Consider the following 25,490-nt stretch of genomic DNA (forward strand, 5'->3'; position numbering starts at 1 on the left):
TCGGGAATGCGAGGTACCAGGGAGAATCCAGAGGGATGGTCAACAAGCCAAAGTCGCGGAGAAATTTGGGTCACACAGAACGAAGGATGGTCGACAAGCCGGGTCACAACGAGGAAGCAGGAACACTGGGAGCACACTCAGGAAATTGGAGCAAGGAGAACCAGGAACTCAGGGTATGAAACCTGTTACTCTGGCACCCTAATGGCGCCAGAGACAGGTTTAAATAGAGGCAGAACTGCAGCTGATAGGAGGACTCAGGGGGCGGCACGCTGTGGTAAAGTAGCGTCCCATTGCCTAGCAACGGGATGGGAGCAGGGCGCATGCGCCCGACAGGCAACCGCAGCGGATCTGTTGCTAAGCAACAAACCGCTCGGCGGAAGTCAGGCGTCCGTCCCCGTCTGACAGGAATCAGCGGGGACGGCGCCTGACAGGAAGCAGTTGTTTAGGATGGGGAGGGGTAGAAATAGAGAAAATAGGGGTGGAGAGAAAGGAGTGGAAGGAGGAGGGAATTGTTGAGTGGGGCGGTATAGGTAAGCGTGAAAAGGTGATATTTGAGGGAGCGCTTCAAATAGTACAGGTTGGGGACAAGTCTGGTAAGGTGGGGTAAGGAGTCCCAAAGGTGGACAGTAGCATTGGTGAAGTCCTGATGGTGGAAGTGTAAGGTGGAGATAGGAGAGGAAGAGAGGTGAAGACCCTATACAGAACATAGTCGACAAATTGGAGAGTATATTTTGACATGGTCAGCGATGTGGGAAGGGGAGACATCAAAGAGCTTTAATAGGTGAGGTTAAGCAATTTAAATTGTATGCTGGATGGCATGGTGAGCCAATGGAGGACATTGGCAGGAGAGGCAGGTTGTAATAATCAAGGCAGGAGATGACAAGAGTATACATGATGGTCTTGGTGGCATCCAGGGAGAGGAAATGGCAAATCTTGGCAATGTGCAGCAGTGAAGGCAACAGGATTGGGCGAGAAACTGGATGTGGGGAGTGAAACTGATGGTGGAGTCAAAAACCCCCAAGCAACGCAAATGGGAAAAGGGGAGAGAGTGACACCATCAACCTTAAGGGCGAGAAGAGGAGGGGATGATAAGCTCAGTTTGGGGTATTTTGAGCTTGTGATAGCATCCAGCCCTTCAAGTGGAGATGGCAGAAAGGTAGTCGGACAGAAGGGGGAGGAAAGGTCAGGAAAGACAGATTAGGGTGTCATCAGCATAAAGGTCATATTGGAGGCCGAAGGAGTGGATAAGTTGACCAAGAGAGGAGGTGTAAGAGGGCTAGAGCTCAATTTGGCCTTCCAAACATCACATACAGTCCCACAGGAATGTATGCTAGTTGTTATTTTTTCTTTAGAATGTGAAATTCCAAAGAGCCAGAAAAATCTTCAATGTTTATTTTTTTTTCATTTTTTTATCCCCATCTTGCTCACAAGATATATGTGATTTCTAGTTACTTTACATATAAGTACCTTTTGGATTTAGTTTACAATCTAATATATAAAAATTATTGGTCTGTTTGTCCGATTATGCATTCGGACACCCTGGCACCGATTGGAATGAAACCAATGCAAGGTAGTCCAGTTGGATACTGGCCAAGTTTTATGGGGGTAAGGGTCCTGGACGGACCTCCGGCTGGTGTAAACTGGACAGAATTTTTACCCAAGTAGCCTGTTCTGAGCCTACATTTGGACTTCCCTGCACTGATTGGGTAGAAACCAATGCAAGATGGTCCAGTTGTATCCTGGCCATGTTTGAGAGGGCTTAGGGTCCCAGTTGGACCTCTCACTGTTGTAAGCTGACCAGAACTTTGACTTGGGGAGCCTGTATTTGAACACCCCTGCACCCATTGGGTTGAAACCAATGCAAGGTGGTCCAATTGGATCCTGGCCAGGTTTTAAGCAGGTCAAGGCCCTGGTCAGATCTCCTGTTGGTGTACACTGGATAGAACGTTGACCCGGGGAGATTGTTCTGAGCCTGCATTCGGACAGTCCTGCATCGATTGGAATGAAACCAATGTGAGGTGATCCAGTAGTACACTGGACAGGTTTTAGGGGAGTTATGGTCCCGGTCGGACCTCCTGCTGGTGTTAGCTGGCCAGAACTTTGAACCGAAAAGCCTGTTCTGAGTCTGCATTCGGACACCCCTTCATTCATTGGGATGAAACCAATGTGAGGTAGTCCAGTTGGATCCTGGCCAGGTTTTAAGTGAGTTAGGGTCCCGGTCAGACCTCCTGTTGGTGTGCGCTGGGCAGAAATTTGACCCGGGAATAAAAATGTCTAAAGAAGCCATTTTATTTTCAAACTGTGTATTTAGTGAAATAAACAATCAAAATAGTGACACACACACAAAAAAATTGAAGTACACAAAACATTAGATTTCCACAATCTCTTTCCCCTGGCCCAAAATTTGCCGTGTTTGTGGACTGCACCTGCCTCCGAATCATCCAAGCAGTGGATGGAACAGTCTCAGAAGCAGGTGGTACAGCCTCTGGCACTGATTGCTCAGTGCTCAGGTTCCTAGATAGCAGATCATGCCACAGGGACTGGTGTGACGGCACTCTGTTTCGTAAAATGACTAATCATTTCTTCAGAAAAATGCTCCAAAGTTTTCTGCAGGTTCTTTATATCTGAGTTACAGTATATTCAACTTTGTAGCTTATCTCCTTCAGCTCCATCAACATTTGTTGGCCGTCAGTGATATTTAGCTGCTCAGGATATGTTGATAGTGGCCTTTAAGATTCCTCATCTCCATAACTGTCAAGGGATTCTTCGTCCTTGGTCACGAGGCTCCTCGTCATGTACTGCTCGGATAATGGAAAAAAAACACATATTAAAATATTGTATGTTTCAGGCCTTTACATTCCTTTTACATTGATCATAAGAATTATAGTCTACATCGTACAACATTTGGCATCATATATGTCTATTTGTTTATTAGTAAACCTCATTAAACACATTACTAACGTAACATGTCAAATGCATACACTTTTCAACATTTGTGTACATGTAGGGATATTTTAAAAACAGACAAAAAATGTATTGACAATATCTATGAAGTACCAACTACCATTGTATGTCTTTGTGGCATTTTTACATATGCAGCTATTTTAATTATTTATTTTCCAAGGGATATTCACAGGAAATACATAATAAACTTGACAGTGTTTTACATATAATGCATAATTACTACATGACTGTATGTTATGTTTATAAAATTGCTATGTTACTTTTAAAATCATGAGTTGCCAATGCCTGATTACTTGATTGCATAAAACAGTATTACATATTTTAACAAGTGTTTGCTAGTTTAGCTCCATTTGTTTAGTCACACCATTAAAGTGTTTGGAATAGTTAATGCATGTATTATATGATATTTACCTGAGGGTGATTGTTGTGTGGCTGCACAAGTTGCTCATCAAAGCAGGCCAATGTCGTACGCACCAGAGGTGTCAGGTCCAACGACGTTATGGGTTTAACACCTGTACCACTTACAGGTTTGCGGTGCTCATGAATTTTCTCTTTAAGGCGTCGCTTAAAATCCTGCCACTTTTGTGAGATACTATAATAATACTTTTGAATAATGCCATGGATAGTTACAAATATCTGCAAAATGCAGACATACACAATATATATGTATGTGTATATATATATATATATATATATATATATATATATATATATATATATATATATATATGTATAAGTATATATATATATATTTATATATACACAAGTTAACCCGTGCATGATACTCATGCATTCTAGTCAAATCAAGCTACTTAAGGTGTTAAAAAGGTTCTTGTCATGCATTTGGGCCTAGCCCAGGCCTCCTCAGGGGAAGAGCGTTACTTCCCGACGCAAGCGCCCTTTTTTAACGTGGTTTTGTCCACATGTCACCACCTCATCATTTTTCTCCATCACCTCATCCTTCATCTTCATCGCCACATCCTTCATCAAGCTACTTAAGGTGTTAAAAACTCCCCACTGTCACCCCCGGCAACCACCAACCACTCCCAACTGTCACTTCTCCTTCAAGAAATATATAGGTCAGTGTATAACTCTGCCCAGCAGGTGGCGCTGCAGCTTGTTTTGTTTTTTTTCCACACACGCCACTAGGCATTTATATAGTAGATATATATATATATATATATATTGGCTAATGGTCACACAATAACTACAGACACCTACACAGCCATAAACACATAAATATATTACAATAAATGAGCTCCTGGAAGGCTGGCAGATTTATAACACACAGATTAAATACATTTTATTATACTGAAGATTATAGAGTGCCCCAACAAAACACATTTTTCTCTTTTTCTCTTCTAGGAAGCGGTCCTTCCTTTACATAACTCATTGGGCAGCAACCTGTTGTCCTATTACCAGTACTAGCACTGGTAGTACTGGTAGTGGTACTTCTACTACCAGTACTACTAATGCTAGTACTGGGGCTAGTAGTACTTTATCAACCTCTACTAATAAAAAGGTATTGTGGAAATAAAGTGCAAGGAAAGCATGCTCCAAATCCAAACACTGTTTTTCTGTCTCAAAAAAAAAACCCATCAGCTCTTGATGTAAGGATTCAGGGAAAAGTTACTGATGAAGGTAGTGATTTGTCTAAAAAAAATAAAATAGCTATCATCCCATACATAACACGAAGTGGCAAGGAAAAAGCTCAGACCAAGGCAACTTTTTGTTAGTAGTAGTCCTGCTATGGCAGTTACAGGTATATTGAATGCAAATTGCAAAAGCGAGAGCCCAGCATGATCATGCGTCTTCTGATAAAATCCCATGTACCACCTTCTCACTCTGAGCATAGGTCTGTCGCCTCCAAAACAGCCACATCAGTGCATAAAAAGAACATTGAAGCTGAAGAACAAATTGGGTGTTCAGTGAATCCTGAGTAGAGTTAAAGGGTGTCCATGAGTGCTGTATTTGAATCTGAAACCTGCAGCTGAAACCCGAAGCATGGGGTCCCCCTGCTATAATGACAACCAACTCCAGGCAGGTCAGCACGGGGCTGGATTCCCTAGGGATATGGGGTCCACAAAAAAAAGTGGAACACCCCCAGCGCTATCATGTCCCTTTCTGAAAACACTAGGACTTTTCCCACACCCCTGGGGTGGTAGGTGTGGGGTAATTTAATTTTTTTTTATTGTAAGAACACCATTTTGGCACTAGTGCACTAAAGGTCCCAGTAAGTCCAAACTGCCATTGACAGTTTGGGCACACTAGTGCATGTTGCACTGCAAGAACCAGCATACCCAGGGCTGCCAGGGCATGCTTGCACTTAGGGAACCACACAGCTGCAAACAGCTCCTTGCGAGCAGACTGTCAGCTCAAGTCAGACAACAGTTTCTCCTAAAGATACAAGTACCAAAACGTTCCTTTTCAAAGATTTACACTGATGATGAGTCAACATAGTGCACTAATGTGAAAGATGATAATGACATCTGGTTAGGCCTCTTCCACGTCTCAATCTGATATACGTTTTATTAGTAGAATGGAGGAGAATTACTTTAATGTCAGTGATGAGAATGATGTTGAGGGTGAAGACATTGTCAGCATTAGGGAAGATGACCACTGTGAGCCTAAAGTCCAGTTGTAAATTGTTAAACTCCCTATCTAATCTATAGTTCAACCAACAAGAACCAAAATGTTGTCTTTGATGGAGGCCCAAAGAAATCAAGCACTTCAGCAACAGGAAATGCCACTTTTGTGGCTGAAGTGCTTGGTGTGTTAAATTATGCATGCCCTTTTTAATATACAACATAAGGGTGGGTGTGAGTCCCCAAGGACAATTCCATTTTGTAGTATATAACATTATGGGCTTTGCCCACTTGCGTCTATCTTCTTATCTAAAAGTCTATTGATTCTGCTGCTATCCATCAAATGAGCTTTCATCACTGCCTCTCTATCATGTGTCAGACCTGCAGTCTAACGTTAAGAATAACAAATAAGTCTGTGGCCTTTTTCCCACCATTTCACTTCTGTGTGGAGATCACCTTGGTTCTTCTTTTCTAAAATGACAATCCTATCAGTCAGTGCTCTGCCTGTATATTTTAAAGATGTCCTGTACTTCATTAAACTGTCATCCTATTTGCCATTGCTGTACCACTATGTTGCATAAGTATTGTATATATTTTATTAAACTGTCATCCTATTTGCCATTGCTGTACCATTATGTTGCATAAGTATTGTATATATTTTATTAAACTGTCATTTGTTTGTACCACAGATCTGCAGCCTTTGGCCAATATTGGTGAATTAACAGTTGTGAGGTAGTCATTAGAAAATAGACTGTAAATGAATGTTAATGATATACATACTAATGTAGGATCAAAAACAGCTTAAAATTACATGAGTTTACCTGTTTATCACATTTTTTTATGAAATTCAGATCCAAAAGCAAAAATGCCAAAATTTATGAGGTTTTTTTTAGCCAAATCCAGAACCAAAACATAAAGATTGTTTTAGAACCAAAAACAAAATAATATTGTAATTTAGTGTTCATAATTGAACATAATAATGATTAAATAATAGTTATAATTAAATACTCTTCACCGTTCTAGTGATTCGATTTCATTCCTTAACTTGCTTCTTTACCACAAAGACCATTTTACCAGTGTGCACAATGGAGCATGGTGCAATGGTAGAGTGAAAATAATATCTGCTTAACATATGTAGATTGGTAAAAAGAAATGTATTTATTGAAGCATACTTAAGTACTTGGCAAGTATACTAAGGTAAAAAGGATGTACTTCTATAGCTATATTCATGGGCAATAAGAAGGGTTCATCAACTAATGAATGAAAGTGTATGACCGCCACCTTGCCAGTCATACACTGCACATGCATGGAAGCCCCCACTGCATAGACATACTTACATTGCCAGTCACATATTGCTTATAGGCAACTCCATCGGCAGCACCGAGATCCTGCTCATATTTTGCACAAAGATATTACCCGCCAGTTATATGCAGCTATAAGATAAACTACATTGCAGCCATACATTGCAATGCTACCCTTATTGATGGACATAAATAGTACAGAGATAAACACAATTGCCTGCCATACATTGCACAGAGATCTCCACACTGACATATTGCGCACAGACCACCGTCCCTCATTATCTCAACTGTCATTCCATTTCCTCTTCCACGGCAACTTAAAAAATTCCTGCACACTATGTTGTGAAGTGTCTCTTTACCCATAATAATGCGTAGGCACCAGAAGTTTATGTTACTTACTGGTGGTCCTGGAGATAGTCATAGTTATAGCAATAAACATTAACAATACAGATAAACAATGACAGCAGAGGTAAAAAGAATTGTGTTCATAATATCTGCTCTAAATAGTCAGTGGCCTGTGCAGGGGGGCCAGCCTCCAGGGTGTGAAGCCAAATGATAGCACATTTTAGAAAACAGGCACAAATGAACGGTACACCTGTGCTTAGCAACCATTTGTGTCTGCAATTATGATTGGATGCATTTACATGGAAGGCAAAGGGCAGTACACTGTGGGAACAGTCTTAAGTAAACATTACATGCAAACCCTCCAGTCACCCCTTCAAATTCAGACACAAATAAATTGATGGAGATAAACATTTTTAACTAATAATACACTAAATTTAGGCACTAGGCATCCGCCCGAAATATGGGCCAGGATGGGATTGGGAAAATCTATGAAAACATCCATAATACCAGTTAAACCAGTATGTAAAACAATATAAGTATAGTTAATTCACTTTTAATTCAGCTTGTGATTGCCACTGCTGTTTGATTTCAAGTGCTGTTTGTTTAAAGTGTGGAGTTAGATACAGTAAGGAGTTGAATCCAGGAAGGGGTTTAATGGGTTTAATCTTGTAAGTGCCTAGCAAAGGTTAGTACTCTCGAGTTCACTGTACGCTATAAGAAGTTAGGTTAGCCATAATAAGATGAGTGGTAGCAGGCTTGATGATCTCACTCAATGCATATGTCATATGTATGCACACTTGGAGCAAGTGTTCCAAGGTTTATACATCTGTGAGAAATGTGAGCAATTGGTCTCTTTGGAAGCCCAGGTAACTGATCTAAAGCAGATCATTGCAACATTGAGAGACATTGCCAACCTGGAACAGAGTTTACAGCTCACCGTTGATGCGTTAGCTGAGCAGGGTGGAGCAGAGACAGAGGAGGATGCACAGGTAGCTGGGTAACAGTTCTGAGCTAAGCAATCCCAGCAGATTTGCCAGATTGGATGAAGATACTGTGGAAGGCAGCTCAGAATTGGTAGAGTTGGATGAGACTGCTTCCTCTAGCAACCAGGGGAACGGTCTTTCCAGCATAGAGGAGACCAAAGTTACTCAGGGACCCAGGCAGATTGTGGTGGTAGGGGACTCAGTTATTAGGAAGGTAGATAGGGCAATCTGTTACCGGGACCGTGCATGCTGAACAATGTGTTGTCTCCCGGGTGCTCGGGCTCGGCATGCTGCGGATCGGATGGACAGATTGTTGGGAGGGGCTGGGAATGACCCAGCGGTTTTGGTGCATGTTGGCACCAATGACCGAGTTAGAGGAAGAAGGGGTGTCCTAAAGAATGATTTCAGGGACATAGGTCGAAAATTTAAGGCAATGACATCCAAGGTAGTATTTTCGGAAATACTACCTTTGTCACGCGGTAGTCCAGGGAGGCAGCGGGAGATTAGGGAAGTTAATGGCATCTTCCCCTCCTCCTTCAAACATGCTCTCGTATCCCCCATTCTTAAGAAACCTAATCTCGACCCCACTTCTCTCTCGAACTATCGCCCCATATCTCTTCTCCCTTTTGCCTCCAAAATTCTTGAGAGGCTCGTCTGCAGCCGTCTCACCTCCTACCTTTCTGAATACTCCCTCCTTGATCCTCTCCAGTCTGGTTTCCGCCCCCTCCACTCCACTGAAACTGCCCTGGCTAAAGTCACCAATGACCTCCTCTCTGCAAAAGCCAGGGGCCACTTCTCCCTTCTCATCCTCCTTGACCTCTCTGCAGCCTTTGACACCGTTGACCACCCCCTCCTCCTTCACACCCTCCAGTCTTTCGGCCTCTCCGGCCCAGTCCTGTCCTGGTTCACCTCTTACCTTACTCACCGTTCCTTCTCTGTCACCACCTCTGGGTCTCTCTCCCCCCCATCCACCCTTCCAGTCGGGGTCCCTCAGGGCTCTGTTCTGGGACCCTTACTCTTCTCTCTATACACCTCCTCCCTGGGTGAACTCATCAGCTCCTTCGGCTTCAGCTACCACCTTTACGCTGACGACACTCAACTATACCTCTCCTCTCCTGATCTCTCTCCCTCCCTCCTCTCTAGGGTGTCCGCCTGCCTCTCTGCCATCTCCTCCTGGATGTCCTCTCGATTCCTCAAACTTAACCTTGCCAAAACTGAGCTCATAGTTTTTCCTCCCTCTCATACCCCATCCCCTTCTGACCTCTCCATCACTGTCGACAACACCTCTATCTCCCCTGTCCCCCAACTTCGCTGCCTTGGTGTCATCCTCGACTCCTCTCTCTCCTTTGGCCCCCACATCCTCTCTCTTGCTAAATCCTGCCGCTTCCAGCTGCGCAACATCGCTCGCATCCGGCCCTTCCTCTCCCAAGATGCCACCAAATGCCTTATCCACTCTCTGATCATCTCCCGCCTGGACTACTGCAACCTCCTCCTCACTGGCCTCCCCCACTCTCATCTCGATCCCCTTCGATCCGTCCTTAACGCTACAGCTAGGCTTATTTTCCTTTCTCGCCGCTCCTCTTTTGTCTCCCCCCTCTACCTAGCCCTTCACTGGCTCCCATTCCCCTTCAGAATCCTCTTTAAGCTCCTCACACTCACCTACAAGGCCCTCGCCAACTCCACTGCGCCCTACATCTCCACCCTCCTCTCTATTCATGCTCCATCCCGCCCTCTCCATTCTGCCTCTGACCGTCGCCTCTCTTCCCCCCTTATAACCTCCTCCCACGCGCGTATCCAAGACTTCGCCCGCGCTGCCCCCCTCCACTGGAACAAGCTCCCTCCCTCCATCAGAACTTCCCCTAATCTGTCCAGCTTCAAACGGGCCCTAAAAACCCACCTTTTTCTTAAAGCCTTTCTGTCTCCCACTTAACTTCCTACCTTATCTTCTGCCTCTGTCCCCCTACTCTCCCTCTCTCCCCTGTGTCTCTGTCTGTCCACCCCTCCCCTTAGATTGTATGCTCCTCTGAGCAGGGCCATCTCTCCTCCTGTTTCCACCACTTCTAACTCTGCTCTCCAGCTACTTAGCCCTCCTCCTCAAAGGTCCTCCACCCCACGTCCACTTTCGCTCCCTCCTCCCCCCTGGGGGTCTCCCTGTCTTCCGCGCCCCCCTTCTTGGGCCCCGTCATTTTCGGATCCTCCCTCCCCCTTCCCCGCCCTCTCTAGCTGTGCATTGAGCGTACTGAGTTGCTGTGTTTACTGTACTGTGCTGTCTCCCATTGTATTGTGATTTTGTTTGTCTCTGTACGGCGCTGCGGATGCCTTGTAGCGCCTTATAAATAAATATTAATAATAATAATAATAATAATAATAATAATAATGTGTGGCTAAAAGATTGGTGTAGGAAGGAGGGTTTTGGATTCCTAGAGCACTGGGCTGATTTCTTGGTCAGTTGTCATCTTTATTGTTGAGATGGATTGCACCTGAATGAGGAGGGGGCTGCAGTGCTAGGGGAGAGGATGGTTAGAAGGTTGGAGGAAATTTTAAACTAGGCTCCAGGGGGGAGGGGCAAGCAAGTTTTATGGGATAGACATTGGAGGAATTTAACAAGAGTTAAGGGGGTGTAGAGGGAGGAAAGGGAAGCATAGATGATAAGGAGAGGCCCTTTTTAAAGTAAAAAGAAATACCTAAGGGAGACAATAGACTTAAGTGTATGCTTGCAAATGCAAGAAGCCTGACAGGTAAAATGGGGGAGTTAGAACTAGTAGCAATGAATGAGCAGTATGATATTATAGGTATTGCAGAGACCTGGGGGTAAATGTATGAAGCTCTGGGTTCTTTAACACCCGCGAGTTCGGCGTCTTCAGCGCTTAAATTTAAAGCGGCGCTGCCTTGTAAAGGGAAGTTATATACGAGAAAATAGGTGATAATATAGAGGCATTGTGGGTGGAAATATCCAGCGGAGGAAAAAGTTCAGATAGGGATATGTTATAAACCGCCAGATAATAGTACGATTGAGGAAGTGCAACTTCTACAGCAAATTGAGAAGGCTACACAACTAGGTCAAATTTTAATTAGGGGGGATTTTAATTATCTGGACATTGATTGGAGTACTGAGACCTGTGGTACAGCTAAAAGACCATTACATGTCCCAATTAGTAGAGGAACCAACTAGGAAACGGACTATACTGGACCTAGTATTAACAAACAATGTAGACGTAATATCAAATATTCAAGTAAGGGAGCACTTGGGAAACAGTGATCATAATATGGTCTCATTTGAAATTAGTTTCCAGAAGCAACGGTATAAGGGATCAACTAGGACTTTAAACTTTAGAAAGGCAAATTTTAATATGCTAAAGGAGTCTATAAAGAGCAGAGACTGGGACAAAGCCTTTGAAGGAAAAAAATACGGAAGAAAAGTGGGCTGTCTTTAAAATGTTGCTGGAAACATACACATATAAGTTCATTACTATGGGAAATAAATGTAAAAGAATTAAGTCTAATCCAATGTGGCTAAATAAAAAGGCAAGGGAAGAATGCAAAGGAAGAAGCATGCATTTAAATTGTTTAAGTCTGAAGGGTCAGAGGAGTCCTTCCGTAGGTACAAGGAATGTAATAAAAAATGCAAAAAGGAAATTAGATTGGCTAAATTAGAAAATGAAAAGCAAGTTGCAAAAGAAAGTAAGACAAACCCCAAAAAGTTTTTCAAGTATATAAATGGCAAAAAGATTAAAAAAGATAATATAGGACCCCTAAGAAGGGAGAAGGGTGAGTTGATAAATGATACTAAGGAAAAAGCAGAGGTATTAAACACTTTCTTTTCTTCAGTATTTACTAGAGAGGAACAAATGGTAGGAGTAATACATAAAAATGGAATTAAAACCATACCATTAATTAATACTTGGTTGTCAAAGGAAGAAGTCCAAAGGCGACTGAAGAATATTAAGATAAATAAAGCTCCAGATCCAGATGGCATACACCCAAGGGTCCTTATGGAGTTAAACTCGGAAATAGTTAGACTGAAAATTCTTAATTTTCAGAGATTCAATCTCATCAGGCTCAGTACCAAGGGATTGGTGAATAGCAGATGTGGTGCCGTTGTTTAAAAAGGGGACGAGATCACAACCAGAGAATTATAGACCTGTAAGCCTGACATCAATAGTGGGAAAATACTGGAAGGTATTTTAAGGGATAGTATTCAGGATTACTTGGTGCGCAATAAAATTATTAGTGGGAATCAACATGGATTTGTGAGGGATAGGTCATATCAAACTAATCTAATTAGTTTCTAAGAGGAAGTTAGTGGGAACTTAGACCAGGGCAGCACAATACATGTGGTCTACTTAGATTTTGCAAAGGCCTTTGATACAGTGCCACACAAGCGGTTGGTTTACAAAATAAGGGAACTGGGTCTAGGAATCAACATTTGTACTTGGATCGAAAACTGGTTAGAGAATAGGGAACAGACAGTTGTGATAAATGGAACATTTTCTAATTGGTCAAAAGTGTAAGTGGAGTACCTCAAGGTTCTGTGCTGGGGCCACTCCTTTTTAATATATTTATTAATGATCTTGGTGATGGTTTAGAGAGTAAAGTTTCTATTTTTGCAGATGACACTAAACTCTGTAAGGTAATAAAATCAGAGCAAGATGTAGCTTCTCCACAGAGGGACTTAAATAAACTGGAGGATTGGGCGGCCAAATGGAATATGAGGTTTAACATAGATAAATGTAAGGTTATGCATTTAGGGATCAAAAACAAAAACGCAATCTATAAATTAAATGGAATTAATTTAGGAGAATCTATAATGGAAAAGGATTTGGGAGTGCTTGTAGACAGTAGACTTAGCAATAGTGCTCAATGTCAAGCAGCAGCTGCAAAGTATTGGCATGCAAAAAAGGGGCATAGATGCAAGGGAAGATAGTATAATTTTGCCACTGTATAAATTGATGGTAAGACCTCATCTTGAATATGCAGTACAGTTCTGGGCACCACTCTATAAAAAAGATAATCTGGAACTAGAAAGGGTTCAGAGAAGGGCGACAAAATTGATAAAGGGTATGGAGTCATTAAATTATGAGGAAAGGTTAGCCAGTTTAGGCATGTTTACTTTAGAAAAGAGGCGTCTAAGGGGAGATATGATTACTATCTACAAATACATTAAGGGTCAATGCAGAGATCTTTCATGGGAACTTTTTACCCCAAGGACTATACACAGGACACGCGATCACCCCCTAAGATTAGAGGAGAAGAAATTTCACAACCAGCAAAGGAAGGGGTTCTTTACAGTAAGGGCAGTCAACATATGGAATTCATTGCCAGGGAAGGTTGTGATGGCAGATTCAATAGATATGTTTAAAAAAGGGTTAGACAAATTTTTAGCGGAAAAGTGTATCCAGGGATACGACCGTTAATTAAAATGAAGGATAGTAGTGGATGTAGGGTAAAAATAGGAATGCAAAATTTTAGTCTGGGGGGATTTTCACAATTGAAACAGATTGGCGGTTTCTTACTCTGGATCAATTTCAAATATAAGTGCAGGATCGCAGGAGATCCAAAATAGGTTGAACTTGATGGACTGGTGTCTTTTTTCAACCTCATAAACTATGTTACTGTGTTACTATGTTACTTTTAAAAAAGATGACATCAAGTGTGTGAATTACAGATTTAAAATGTAATATCTCTTGTAAATATCTCTTTACCACTGTAACAGCATCATTCAGTAGAGATTCTCCAAAAACAATGATAAATAAGACATCATTGACATGAACTTCTTCAAATACAGCAAGAACAGCAACAGGGTCCACCGCAGCAATGAGACTTCCAAAAAGTAGAAATTCCAGCACACCAATTTGTAAATTTCCTGAAAAATAAAACAGAAAAACGCAGTTTCAGCACTCTTGCTAAATAATCTCTCATTAAACAACTGCATAAAACAGCTTGTAATTTCAAAGATAAGCAGGGACACAGGAGAAGGCAGCATTAGCGTCTGGAACACAGAAGGAGGAGGAGGTAGTGTCATGTTAAGTACAATACAGCTGCGCATGGTACTTGCCCATGTATATTAGTAGGCATATTACTGCCGGTTGTTGTCTGTGCTTAATACTGGACAAATTAGTGGTCAAATTACTACTGCTGCATGTATTTCTGGGCATATAAAAACTGTTGCCTGGGATCACTAATAGTGTTGAACATACTACTAGACATTTCACTACAGCTATAACTATTGATGGACATTATATTACTTCTTCTCAGAATATATTTTCTAGTGGGTATATTTTGAACTGCTGGGGTACTATTTGGTGTACACTCGTTACTTTTTTATGCTGCGCAGTTCATGTATGCCTCCTTAGCCCCTTAATGTGAGCTAAAGAGACATAAAAATCATTTTCCAGGTCATTTTTAGTAAGGGTACCTTAATCAGTAGTTTTACATTTACAAATATTAACAAGAAATGTATTAATGTCTTTAGAAATACAAATGAAGTAATGAATCCTTACCCATTACGCCGGTTAAGTAAACACCATACAGTGAAAGGCCAGTTGTAGCAGCATTCCACACTGTTCCAATTACTGCATAGAGAAGAATGGTACCAAGATTTCCGAAAAATAGTCTATTTGGCATAAAGTATCCAGCATCCAGTACAATAGGCGGCAATAAATAAAAGAAGAATACTGTTGGTGTTAAGGTAAACGAAGCAATGTGGTCTGCAGCCCATACTATACCACCCAAAAACAAGCCAAGCACAATCAGGAGACAACTCTCTGGCACAATTGTTGTCACTTTGTGGGATAAGTGAAACACTGTAAAAAACAAAAATAACATATTTGTAATATTTTAAATGTAGTTGTCATTTCTTTTAACACATTTACTATATTTACTAAATGAAGCTCAAAATGGAGAAAAAATGAAGACATAGAAAAATAATTAATATTTTGGAAGGCTAAAATTATTAGTTTATTAGTTTGAAAGTCCACAAAATATTTTCACAGTATTACACAAGAAGTGGACTGAGCATTAAAATTAAAAGAGGAAAACACTAGTTACATGAATAAATCCTGGAAATATTCTATATGTATTTGGGATGAAACAAGATCACCCAGACAAATTGTACCTCACTTCTCACACTAATTGGGGATGAGTTACTATACTTTTTATCCCTGGTCCGCTCATCACAGACTTTATTATAGGAGAACTCTATGTTGCAGTTAATGCCCCAGTCAATAGGGACAATTGTATGTGATGTGCCTGCATTATGTAAATCCAGCATACCTAGCAGACCTCTCTAAAGTATGTTTGAAGGTATAAGCATATCTCAGTATTAGATAATTGGGGGCATATTTATTAATTAACAGGGTTTTGATGATATTTCGGGCCCATTTAACAAAAAAATCTTCCTGGGATAATGCATCTGATAGGAGGCTGTCTCAATAATGAATTTACTTACCTTAAAACTTCAGATACTATCACAAAGCCACCTTTGCAATAGTAACCGGAGGGGAGAGCAGGTAAGCTGCGGTGAGGGATCCAAAGATCCTTCTACCACTATCCTCTCCCCATAGGCTTCAATGTCTATCACCAACTTCAGATTGCGACAGCCAACCGGGCAAGTTCCGAAAATCAAAGATTTTTGGAACTAGGTAAATCATGCAAAATAGCAGCCCCATAGAAGACTATGAAGACTGCTTTTTCATACAATAACAGAGAAACCGCAACAAATAACAATGGAACCGATCCTATAGTTATAAATAACAAGGGTACTTAATATTTGGGGGATTTTCTGCTTTTATGAGCTTGGTAACTAGGCCCCTTGATGTAGCTACTGGCAGTACATTTTACATAAACCATATGGTATACTATTTGGTGCTAGTGCCAATATATTGCAACTAATGATACTGGAAAATTTAGTCAGGATGTTGGCTCATCTACTGTATTCCCTGGGTCATTTCAAACTGCAATGTTGTCGTTAACTGTAGGGGGTGTTTTGTATCAGGAACCATTGTGTTCAAGATGGTTCCTTAATATGTAGCAATATGTTTAATTAGTAAATTAGCATATGTTTGCTAAATACCCTGTGTGTTTGCAGACATGCAAACACAATGGGACTGATTCATTATGGAAAGTAAGGCAAACAAATGAGTAAGTTTTCTCTTGGAAAAAAACATGTTATAATGCAAGGGATGCAAATTAGTTTATTTTTTTGCACATGTTATATATTGGCTTTTTTTTTCATGCAGAACACAAATACTTGATAGCTTTATTTGTACACTGAAATTTAAAGTTGATCTAGGACATGACTTACCCCAACTATAAATCAGCCATCACATTTTAAACTAACTTCCCCATCCAATGCAACCTGGTTTTGCCAGTGTGCAAAGTTACAATTTTTATTTTTTTTACTATTTTTTATTTTACTTTCCATAATGAATGAAGCCCAATTTGTCTGTTATGATAGTAAGCAAACCTGCTATCTCCAGAGCTGGTGTTAATCAGATTACACACACACACCATTGTGTGCAAGAATCTAGACATCCAGCCCCACCCCAGATTTTATGGCAGGTAGCTGGCTAGCGGGAAATCATACGACTGTAATTTGCTAATGTTATTGTACTGCTATTATTCTTATGTTGTGTTCTGTGTATTTATGCAAATAAACCACATGTTTATATTTGTACCTAATCCTTTGCCTGAGCGATTTGTGCCCACGTGAGGGCAACCTTGGCATATGTTCACAGTATATAATCACATGTTCAAGACTAGACAAAAACTGATAAAATCGGCCAGCTTGACTCCTCAGCAATAATGTGGTGCCGCATACCTCCCAGAATTTTTAATGTGAAAAATCAGGATATAATAAACTACATTTCTGATCCACATAACCACTGCCCCAGATTCTCTTAAACACCTGTTTGTCACTCCACTTTTTTTTTATGTTTTTCTTCAAGGATTTTAGGGTGCAAATAGGTCCTTATGGGCTCTCTCCCCGAAAGATCTAGGGGGGCTGTGTGGCCATCAGGTTCTGGCCCCCCTGCAACCATCGTGGGTCCTCCCTTACGGGGGTTGGACGAGCTGTCGAGCCCTGGATGAAGCTTCGGCGGATCCCAGGGGCTAAAGGGACAACCCTAGCCTTGCGGCGAAGGGGTTCTGAAGACCCTTGCCCCCTAAGGGTCCTTATGGATCCGGGGGTCGGGGACTAGGGCCTTTCCTTTCTTGAGGAGGGCCAGATCTGCATTCCTTGTGCACGTTTTTTAAGTTTTCACTTATTTTTTCGGACACTTGGACACGAGAGCACTGATTTTACAGGCTTTCAATAAAAAAAATAAATCTGCACAAATTGGCTCAGTGAACAGGTAGGTTATCCTACCATTCTGGGCAAGTATCACCAAGGCAACTGAGTATGACTAATCTTCCCCAACAATAATTTTTTTGTATATTGGCAAAAAAAAATAATCACCATTTTTGCCAGAGAAAGGGCATTTAAAACACTGAATAAGTGACATCCTTTCACTCATTCAGTGTCTTGATTATTACTGAGACGCCCAAACATTGCAAACATGGTGGGGCAACAATAGTCAGCTTCTTGCTATGAAGCTGCTGGCTGATGCTCCTCCATGTTTTTAATGGGCTTGGGGTGTGGAGCTCAGCCATAATGCCATAACTCCCTCACTGGCCATGTACATATTTAATTGTTGCAATAAATATTAAACAATGATTTGCAAGTTCTACACAAGAGCTAACGCTCACTTGCTTTGGATCTTTTCACTCTGTTGCTAGACTTCTACACTGTCTTCCTTAGCAGCTCCCCTGATCTCTCAACATCAGGTCTATCTCCACTTGTCTCCTGTCCCTCTTACCAGACACAGGTCCAATACACAGCTTGCAGGGATCAGGCTTTGTTTTTCAGCTCATGGCTTCCATTCACCTATTTCTGGTGCTCTTTTAGGGAGCAGTATGGGGACAGTCAGTATTATTGACGCAAAAAACTTGAATACAGGCCCACTCACTTAAAATGTCTATGGTGTTAATAATGTTAATATCAAAGCTGTTTTTATGTTAAAATGTAACAAAAATGTAGGGAATCTGGTAATAGGGTGCCTAGATGTAGAGAATTTAAATGGAATTGTGAAGATCCCCATTACTTCCATATTCAAATTGAAAGATGTTTGTCATTCTTCACCCCAGAGAAAGTTAGGGGGAATCTTAAAAAAATATTTAAGAGTGAAAACATTGGGAAAATAAACAGTTGGGTTCAACTGATCAGCTTAACACAGTAATAGATATTGACAATGTAGGGATGATTATTACATAAACACATAGTCACTACTGATGAAAGCTATTAGGATTAGAATTAAAGTTTGCAAGAGTCATATAATTTAATGAATTCCTAAGGTTTTTAAATATGTCAAGAAAAGCAACCTTGACTGTTACATAAGCAAACTTTTATATCTTCAAGTGTAATATATTTGCAGCTGTATACATTAACTATGGTTTTATTTGGTCTTAAAACAAACTGGTTTGAGTTAGGTTCTATCCAGCTTTTCAAGGCATAAAGTAGGTAATTAGCACTTAAAATGCAATCCACACTCTAATGGGTTCACTAAACTGAAGGTTTTCATAAGTGGCCTGCAAGACATTTCTGTTTGTAGAGGTGAAATAAGGAAGTCATGTCAATCTCTAAAAATACAGAAAGACATGTACAATGGACACACACTACACTCACTTAAGAGACAAATTAGGGAGCATACATACTTACCTTACCAACTGTCCCATTTTAGGAGTAACAAACGCCCTTACGTGAACAACATTCTCATCAGTCGGTGTTTAATAAAAATTATCCTATGCTTTTATCATAAGGAAATGCAGTGCAAAAATGAAAATCAGAGTTTATTTGACGAGGAACAAAATGGTTGAAGGTCAAGGGTAACAACTTGTACTGACGGACCTAATCAAGAATTATCAGGCTTTTGCCCCATTAAGTATCATCTGTCATTGCAATGATGACAGGTGACTTTTCTGAGTCTAAGGTCAGCGGTAAACAACATGTTCAACCAACATTAGTAGATCACTCACTTAAATAACACTCGTCCTTAAAGCACATCAACATATTAAGTAATACTGCACTTGTACTGCACTTCTCTTTCTGTGGCAAAACATATTCTTAGGGTAGATGACAGAATTACATGGAAGTAGTTTGAAGAAAAATATATTTGCTTTGTTGACATTCATTATTCCGCTGATAACCCCTAAAGGTCTCTTCTGGTTAAAAACTATATAAGTCATGTCAGGACAGCGCTTCCAATAGGAGGCTGCCTATTACTGCGCATTCGCCACCTAGGGTCCCGCATGCACTGTTGTCATTTGCATTAAACAGCACAGGGGAGAGCATCAATGCTTGTGATCTTGTGATGCTCTCCCCATAGGATTGAATGGCTTGCATCATCAAGGTCAAGCTACGAAAAGCTAAGCTTTTTGGAGCTTGATAAAATTGCCCAAACTGCAATCATCATTGAGAATTATGGGGACTGTGGTTTAATGCAGTACTTTGCCTAATGCAAAAGATATCTCTGATATCTCCTGCATTAGGCTTTTTTTAAAATGACATTTACTTAGAAATGCCTAAACCATGAAGAAACAGACGTTTTCGCGTTGTTTAGAGCTTCATAAATAGGTCCCTGAAAGAGAAATCAGGTGAAGAATGTATATTATATACAAATTAATGCAGAATAATTTGCTTTTTGCTATCCTCTTTTTTGTTTATCAAAGTGTCTTTATATTCAATTTTCAAATTCATGTGTTAAGAACTAAAATTTCTCTTCTCTTGTTTGAAACACTGACATTCTAAAACTTTAATCTTATCCAAAAAACTGCTCAAAATTGTAATCAGTCAAGTTTGATCATTTTAAAGACTGGTTATTTGTGTGGACAATGGACAGAAATTAACTGGTCTCTTTTCTGGGCATGATCACCGTCTCTGATACATAAATAAGATCACTCTTTAACTGTTTATGAGTTAGATTGTCAAAATAAAATTCTTAAAATTGATGTACATGGGGAAGTTTTAGTTTAGTGACCAAAATAATTCTGAAATTTACTTTTCTACACTGAGATGCAACCAAAGAAGTTATAAAATTATGTGCCAGATGCAATAAAATGGTACAGCAAAAATATAATTCTAAAGGTATGTCTGCATTATCTCTGTTTCAAACACAGAAACATAAAGTAAATAAACGTTTAATTTAATAGACCGGCGGTACCCAAAGTGTGCGCCGCGGCTCCCAGGGGTGCTGCGGCGCTGTCACAGGGGTGCCGCGGTTGGGAAGAGTAGAGGAAAACTAAAAAAAAAAAAAAAACTTACCAATCCAGCGGCGCCTGGGACACAGCATCCTCCCCCCTCGCTTCTCACTGAATGTCGGGCGTGACGTCATCCCGGCCGACATTCAGTGACAAGTAGCAGGAAAGAGGAGGATGCTGGGTCCTGGGCGCCGCCGGATTGGTAAGTTTTTGTTGGTTTTTTTTTTTCCCTCTCCCTGGCCCCCGGCATGCAGACGGCACAGAGTGAGGGAAGATGCAGAGGGGGCACAGAGTGAGTGGAGATTGAGAGGGGACACAGAGTGAGGGGAGATGCAGAGGGGGCACAGTGAGGGGAGATGCAGAGGGGACACAGAGTGAGCAGTGATGCAGAGGGGGCACAGAATGAGGTGAGATGCATAGGGGGCACAGAGTGAGTGGAGATGCAGGCAGGCGCTGGCTGGCAAATTTCAGCCTGGGGGGCGCACAGGCGGCCGCATCTCATGACACACGATGCGGCCACGTCATTGATGATGCGATGTGGCTGGCTCTGCGCTGACACGGCCGCATCACGTGTCCATGGATGCAATATTGAGGTAGTATTGCATACACGGGGGGCGGCCGGCCCAAACAGCAGTTAGACTGAGCGGCACGGGGGGCTGATGCCCCCCTGCCCGCCCCTGTGCAGAGGGGGCACAGAGTGAGGGGAGATGCAGAGGGGGCACAGAATAAGGGGAGATGCAGAGGGGGCACAGAGTGAAGGGAGATGCAGAGGGGGCACAGAGTGTGGGGGCATGCAGAGGGGGCACAGAGTGTGGGGAGATGCAGAGGGGGCACATCGTTTGTGGAGATGCAGAGGGGGCACAGAGTGTGTGGAGATGCAGAGGGGGCACAGAGTGTGTGGAGATGCAGATGGGGCACAGTGTGAGTAAGCTGTAAATTATTGTTAGACAGAAATATAGTTGAAAGAATATATAAAAATATTCTTTTCCCCTGGATTTATGTGTATTATTTTTGCATACAACTAAATAAGTATTTCTGTCCTGACCTAAATACTTATTAAGTTTTTTTGATTCAACTGCTTATAAAACGGGACTGCTCAGTAAATATTTTGGAGGGGTGCCTTGAAAAATTATGGAGACTCTAAGGGTGCAAAAGTTTGGGAACCACTATAATAGACTGTATATCAAAATCATTTTTTTCATATATTCTCTTTACAATTTAAAAATATAGCATGACATGTGATGATAAATTACCGTAAGCATTAAGTAACTGCACACCTGCAAATTGTTGCAATTATTTCCACATCATTGAGTTTTAAATACTTCAATTACATGCATTTGTAAGTGGAGTCTAAGGTCAGCCATAAACAACATGTTCAACCAACATTAGTAGATTACTCATTTAAATAACACTCGTCCTTAAAGCACATGAACATATTAAGTAATTCTGCACTTGTACTGCACTTTTGTTTCTGTGGCAAAACATATTCTTAGGGTAGATGACAGAATTACATGGAAGTAGTTTGAAGAAAAATATATTTGCTTTGTTGGCATTCACTATTCCGCTGATAACTCCTAAAGGTCTCTTCTGGTTAAAAACTGAATAGGCTGCTAAGACTTAAATAATAATAATAAAAGGTACACAAAATTGGTATTCCTGAACTCTGGAGAACTAGACTTATGAATTTTAGGTTACATTTCTTTGTATATGGTTCTTTGTAACCATGAAAAAAAATTGTGAAAAGTCAATTCTTGTGTCTATCTTGTCTAATTTTCCCTAGTTAATCGACCCTATTAATTTCAATATATTGCCAATATATGCAACATTAAAAACAATACAGCATTTGCTTGGGTAAAATGAGAAATTAAAAATTAATTCCCTACAAAGCAACACAAAACTCTTAAAATGGGCACGGTCATATTAGGTTTAAGCCACTTTTGATTTTAAAGGAGACTGCAAAAATTATTCACGTTTTGAGTTATGAAACACTTTGAAAAATTCATATATTTATAAATTGCAATGAGTAGCTGGAATAGACAGGTCCCATGCATGTTATCATTTTTATTTTGAAAGCAATAAGCTTACAATGAAAGAGAAATAAACACAGCAGTGTTTATGCTATAGTCCTGCAGTATATAATAACAGTCATAGGCAACATGTTCAACCAACTATAATAACATAAGCTGAATAGACTTCTGACAGAATAGTCCTCAGGGCTTATGTAACGTTACTCAGTGGCCTAGATGTCCCTCCCCTCCAACACCCCCACTGCAGAACCCCCCCCCCCCTCCCCCCTCCACCTCCGGCACTGCTCTTCCTGCAGGATTCTTTGCAGCCCATCATTTAAGGAGCCTCTGCACTTCTGGAGGTTAGTCTGCTCTTCCGGGAGTACGGGAGATCTCCCAATATCCCAGGAGAGTCCCGGACATTCAGGGACAGTAGACAAGTATGAAATACAGTGCTACAATAAAATATAACATAAAAACCGTTCAAGTATAATTTTCCAATTATTGGAATTAAATATATGACCATCCTTTAAAAGGGATGCTTATCATGATAAAAGTATCTACCTCCACATGATATTGTTCCCTCTGGATAAAATTATCATAAGTAACGTTAACACAAGAAAAAAAATCCCAGGGTGCAGAGTACAGTAAATGGGCTTAGAACTCTTGCTAATATAAACATTAATGTCGTGTAGACATACTGTGTAGACACAGTAAATTTGTGAAGTGCTTCAAATGGACAACAGAGGAAATAACATAAAAGTATTTACTAAAACAAAGCTTAGAATATTCTGGCCAGAACTTAAAAATGGTTCCAAATATATAAACTGAGTTTACATTAGCAAGGGTTCTAATCCCTGGGATTTGCGCCCTGGGATTTTTTCTTGTATGTGTGTCATTCAAAAGCTTGGAGTTCCCCTTTAATTTGTCTAGGTGTCAGAAAAAGACCCCCCCCCCTTTTTCATATAAATGACGTTAAAATCACATATTTAGGGTCACATAAGCTGTGTTTTAAAATAGCACCTATTCACACCTGTACTGATACAAAGAAATTAATTGCTACAAAGACTCCATTTATTTCTAAGTCCTTGCAGAAAGGTCACATCTAAATTGTTTTTAATAAAAACGCAGACTCTATATTTCTCATGTCCATTATAATCTATGATCTGATGATGGCAGTGTGTCAAGTACTTAAATCTACATAAATTATAGGGATGTTCATTGTCCCCGTGTTTTGGTTTTGGTATTGGATCTGTATTAACTTTGTGTTTTGGTTTTGGTTTTGCCAAAGCCACCCTTACGTGTTTTGGTTTTGCTTTTGGATAGAGATGCTTGGGTTCAGTGAACATCGGCGATCAAAATACCGAGCCGAGCCGGCCCTCAAATCTGAAAACGAGTCAAAACGTCATTGTTGTGTCGTGTATCTTGCGAGTTTTAGATTCTATAAGTACTGCCCTCTACAGATATCCGGCGCCATTTCACAGAGAGACACAGAAGGGGTAGCAGGGTTCTTGGCAGTCTCCAGTGCAGTTGGGCAGCGTTATTAATGAAAGTTAAAGAGAAGGGTTGGCAGTGTTCTTAAAAGTCTCCAGTCACATTCTACAGAGTTATAGCTCACACAGAAACAGGAGAGGTGGCAGTGTTCAGTGCTGAAACAGAAATAATAGGTCTGGCAGTGTTCTTAAAAGTCTCCAGTGACATTGTACTGTGCCATAGCTCACCCAGACACAGTAGAGGTGGCAGTGTTCAGCTGTCACCCAGTCGCAAAGCGGATCACAGACGCCATGGCGACTATGCTAGTATTAGATCTGCGTCCAATATCCACTATTAATGTAGCTGGTTTGAGACAGTTAATTGACGTCTTGTGTCTCCGCTATCAAATTCCATTACAACACCATTTTACTAGAAAAGCTATTCCTCTCCTCTACCAGAAGGTTTGTAAAAATTTAATTATTGGGCTACAAAATGCCATTCTACCCACTGTACACTTAAACACAGATATGTGGACAAGCGGAACTGGGCAACCAAACTAAAGATTATATGACTGTGACAGTCCACTGGGTTGGTGATTCGCCTTCACCAGCGGGAACAGCAGCAGCATAGACCCAACTATGTCACATTTTTCAGAGGCAGGCTACTCTGTGTATCACCGGCTTCACTAAGACGCATACAGCTGACAATATGTTATAAAAACTAAGGGATGTCATTGCTACATGGTTTATACCACTTGGACTCTCCTCAGGATATGTCATTTTTGATAATGCCACCAATATTGTGAGAGCATTACAGCTGGGTGTATTCCATCACATTCCCTGTTTTGCTGAATCAACTTGGTGGAGCAGAGCTTTTTGAAAAATGAAAGGAACATGCAGGAGATGCTGTCTGTGACCCGTTAAAATTTTGAGTCATTTCCAGCATTCTGCAAAGGCGTATAGAAGATTGCAGCACTTACAAGAACAATTTAATTTGCCCTGCCACCAACTGAAGCAAGAGGTGGTAACAAGGCGGAATTCCACTCTTTATATGCTTCTGATGGAGGAACAGCGAAAAGCCATCCACGCTTAATCCACAAGCCATATCATTGGGAAAGGAGGGGGAATATATTTTAGTCAAGCGCAGTGGAAAATACTTTCCATGTTGTGCAAGGTGCTGAAACCATTCAAAGTAGTCACCTGTGAAGTGAGTTCAGACACTGCTAGCTTGAGCCAAGTGATTCCCTTAATTAGACTTTTGGAAAAGCAGCTTGAGAAACCGAAGGAGGAGATGAAACAAAACAATTACGCTAAGTATGTCGGACATGTAGATCAAGTACTTTATTCGCTTCGCCAGAATCTAAGAGTTATCAAAATCTTGAAATCGGATCACTACATTTTGGCGACTGTGCTTGATCCTAGGTTTAAGAGCTATATCTTCTCTATGTTTCCAACTGACCTAGATCTCAAGAGATACAAGGAGCTCCTGGTGAGCAAGATGACAGCTCAAGTGTAACGTGACAGGACGGCACACCTCCTCCAG

The 25,490-nt window shown here is 41.0% G+C and overlaps 1 protein-coding gene across 1 annotated transcript in view; it reads right to left on the minus strand.

Annotated features, from left to right (window-relative positions):
• Positions 1–25,490, minus strand: part of SLC9A3 (solute carrier family 9 member A3) — a 104,768-nt gene that overhangs the window by 58,308 nt on the left and 20,970 nt on the right. Inside the window, exons 2-3 of the mRNA XM_075212822.1 lie at positions 14,679–14,981; positions 13,881–14,041 (exon numbers count right to left, since the gene is read on the minus strand). Of these exons, the coding sequence (XP_075068923.1) occupies positions 13,881–14,041; positions 14,679–14,981 (464 nt within the window). The remainder of the gene's footprint in view (positions 1–13,880; positions 14,042–14,678; positions 14,982–25,490) is intronic.

Source organism: Mixophyes fleayi, chromosome 5 (genome assembly GCF_038048845.1).
Source record: "Mixophyes fleayi isolate aMixFle1 chromosome 5, aMixFle1.hap1, whole genome shotgun sequence".
Taxonomy (NCBI): Eukaryota; Metazoa; Chordata; class Amphibia; order Anura; family Limnodynastidae; genus Mixophyes; species Mixophyes fleayi.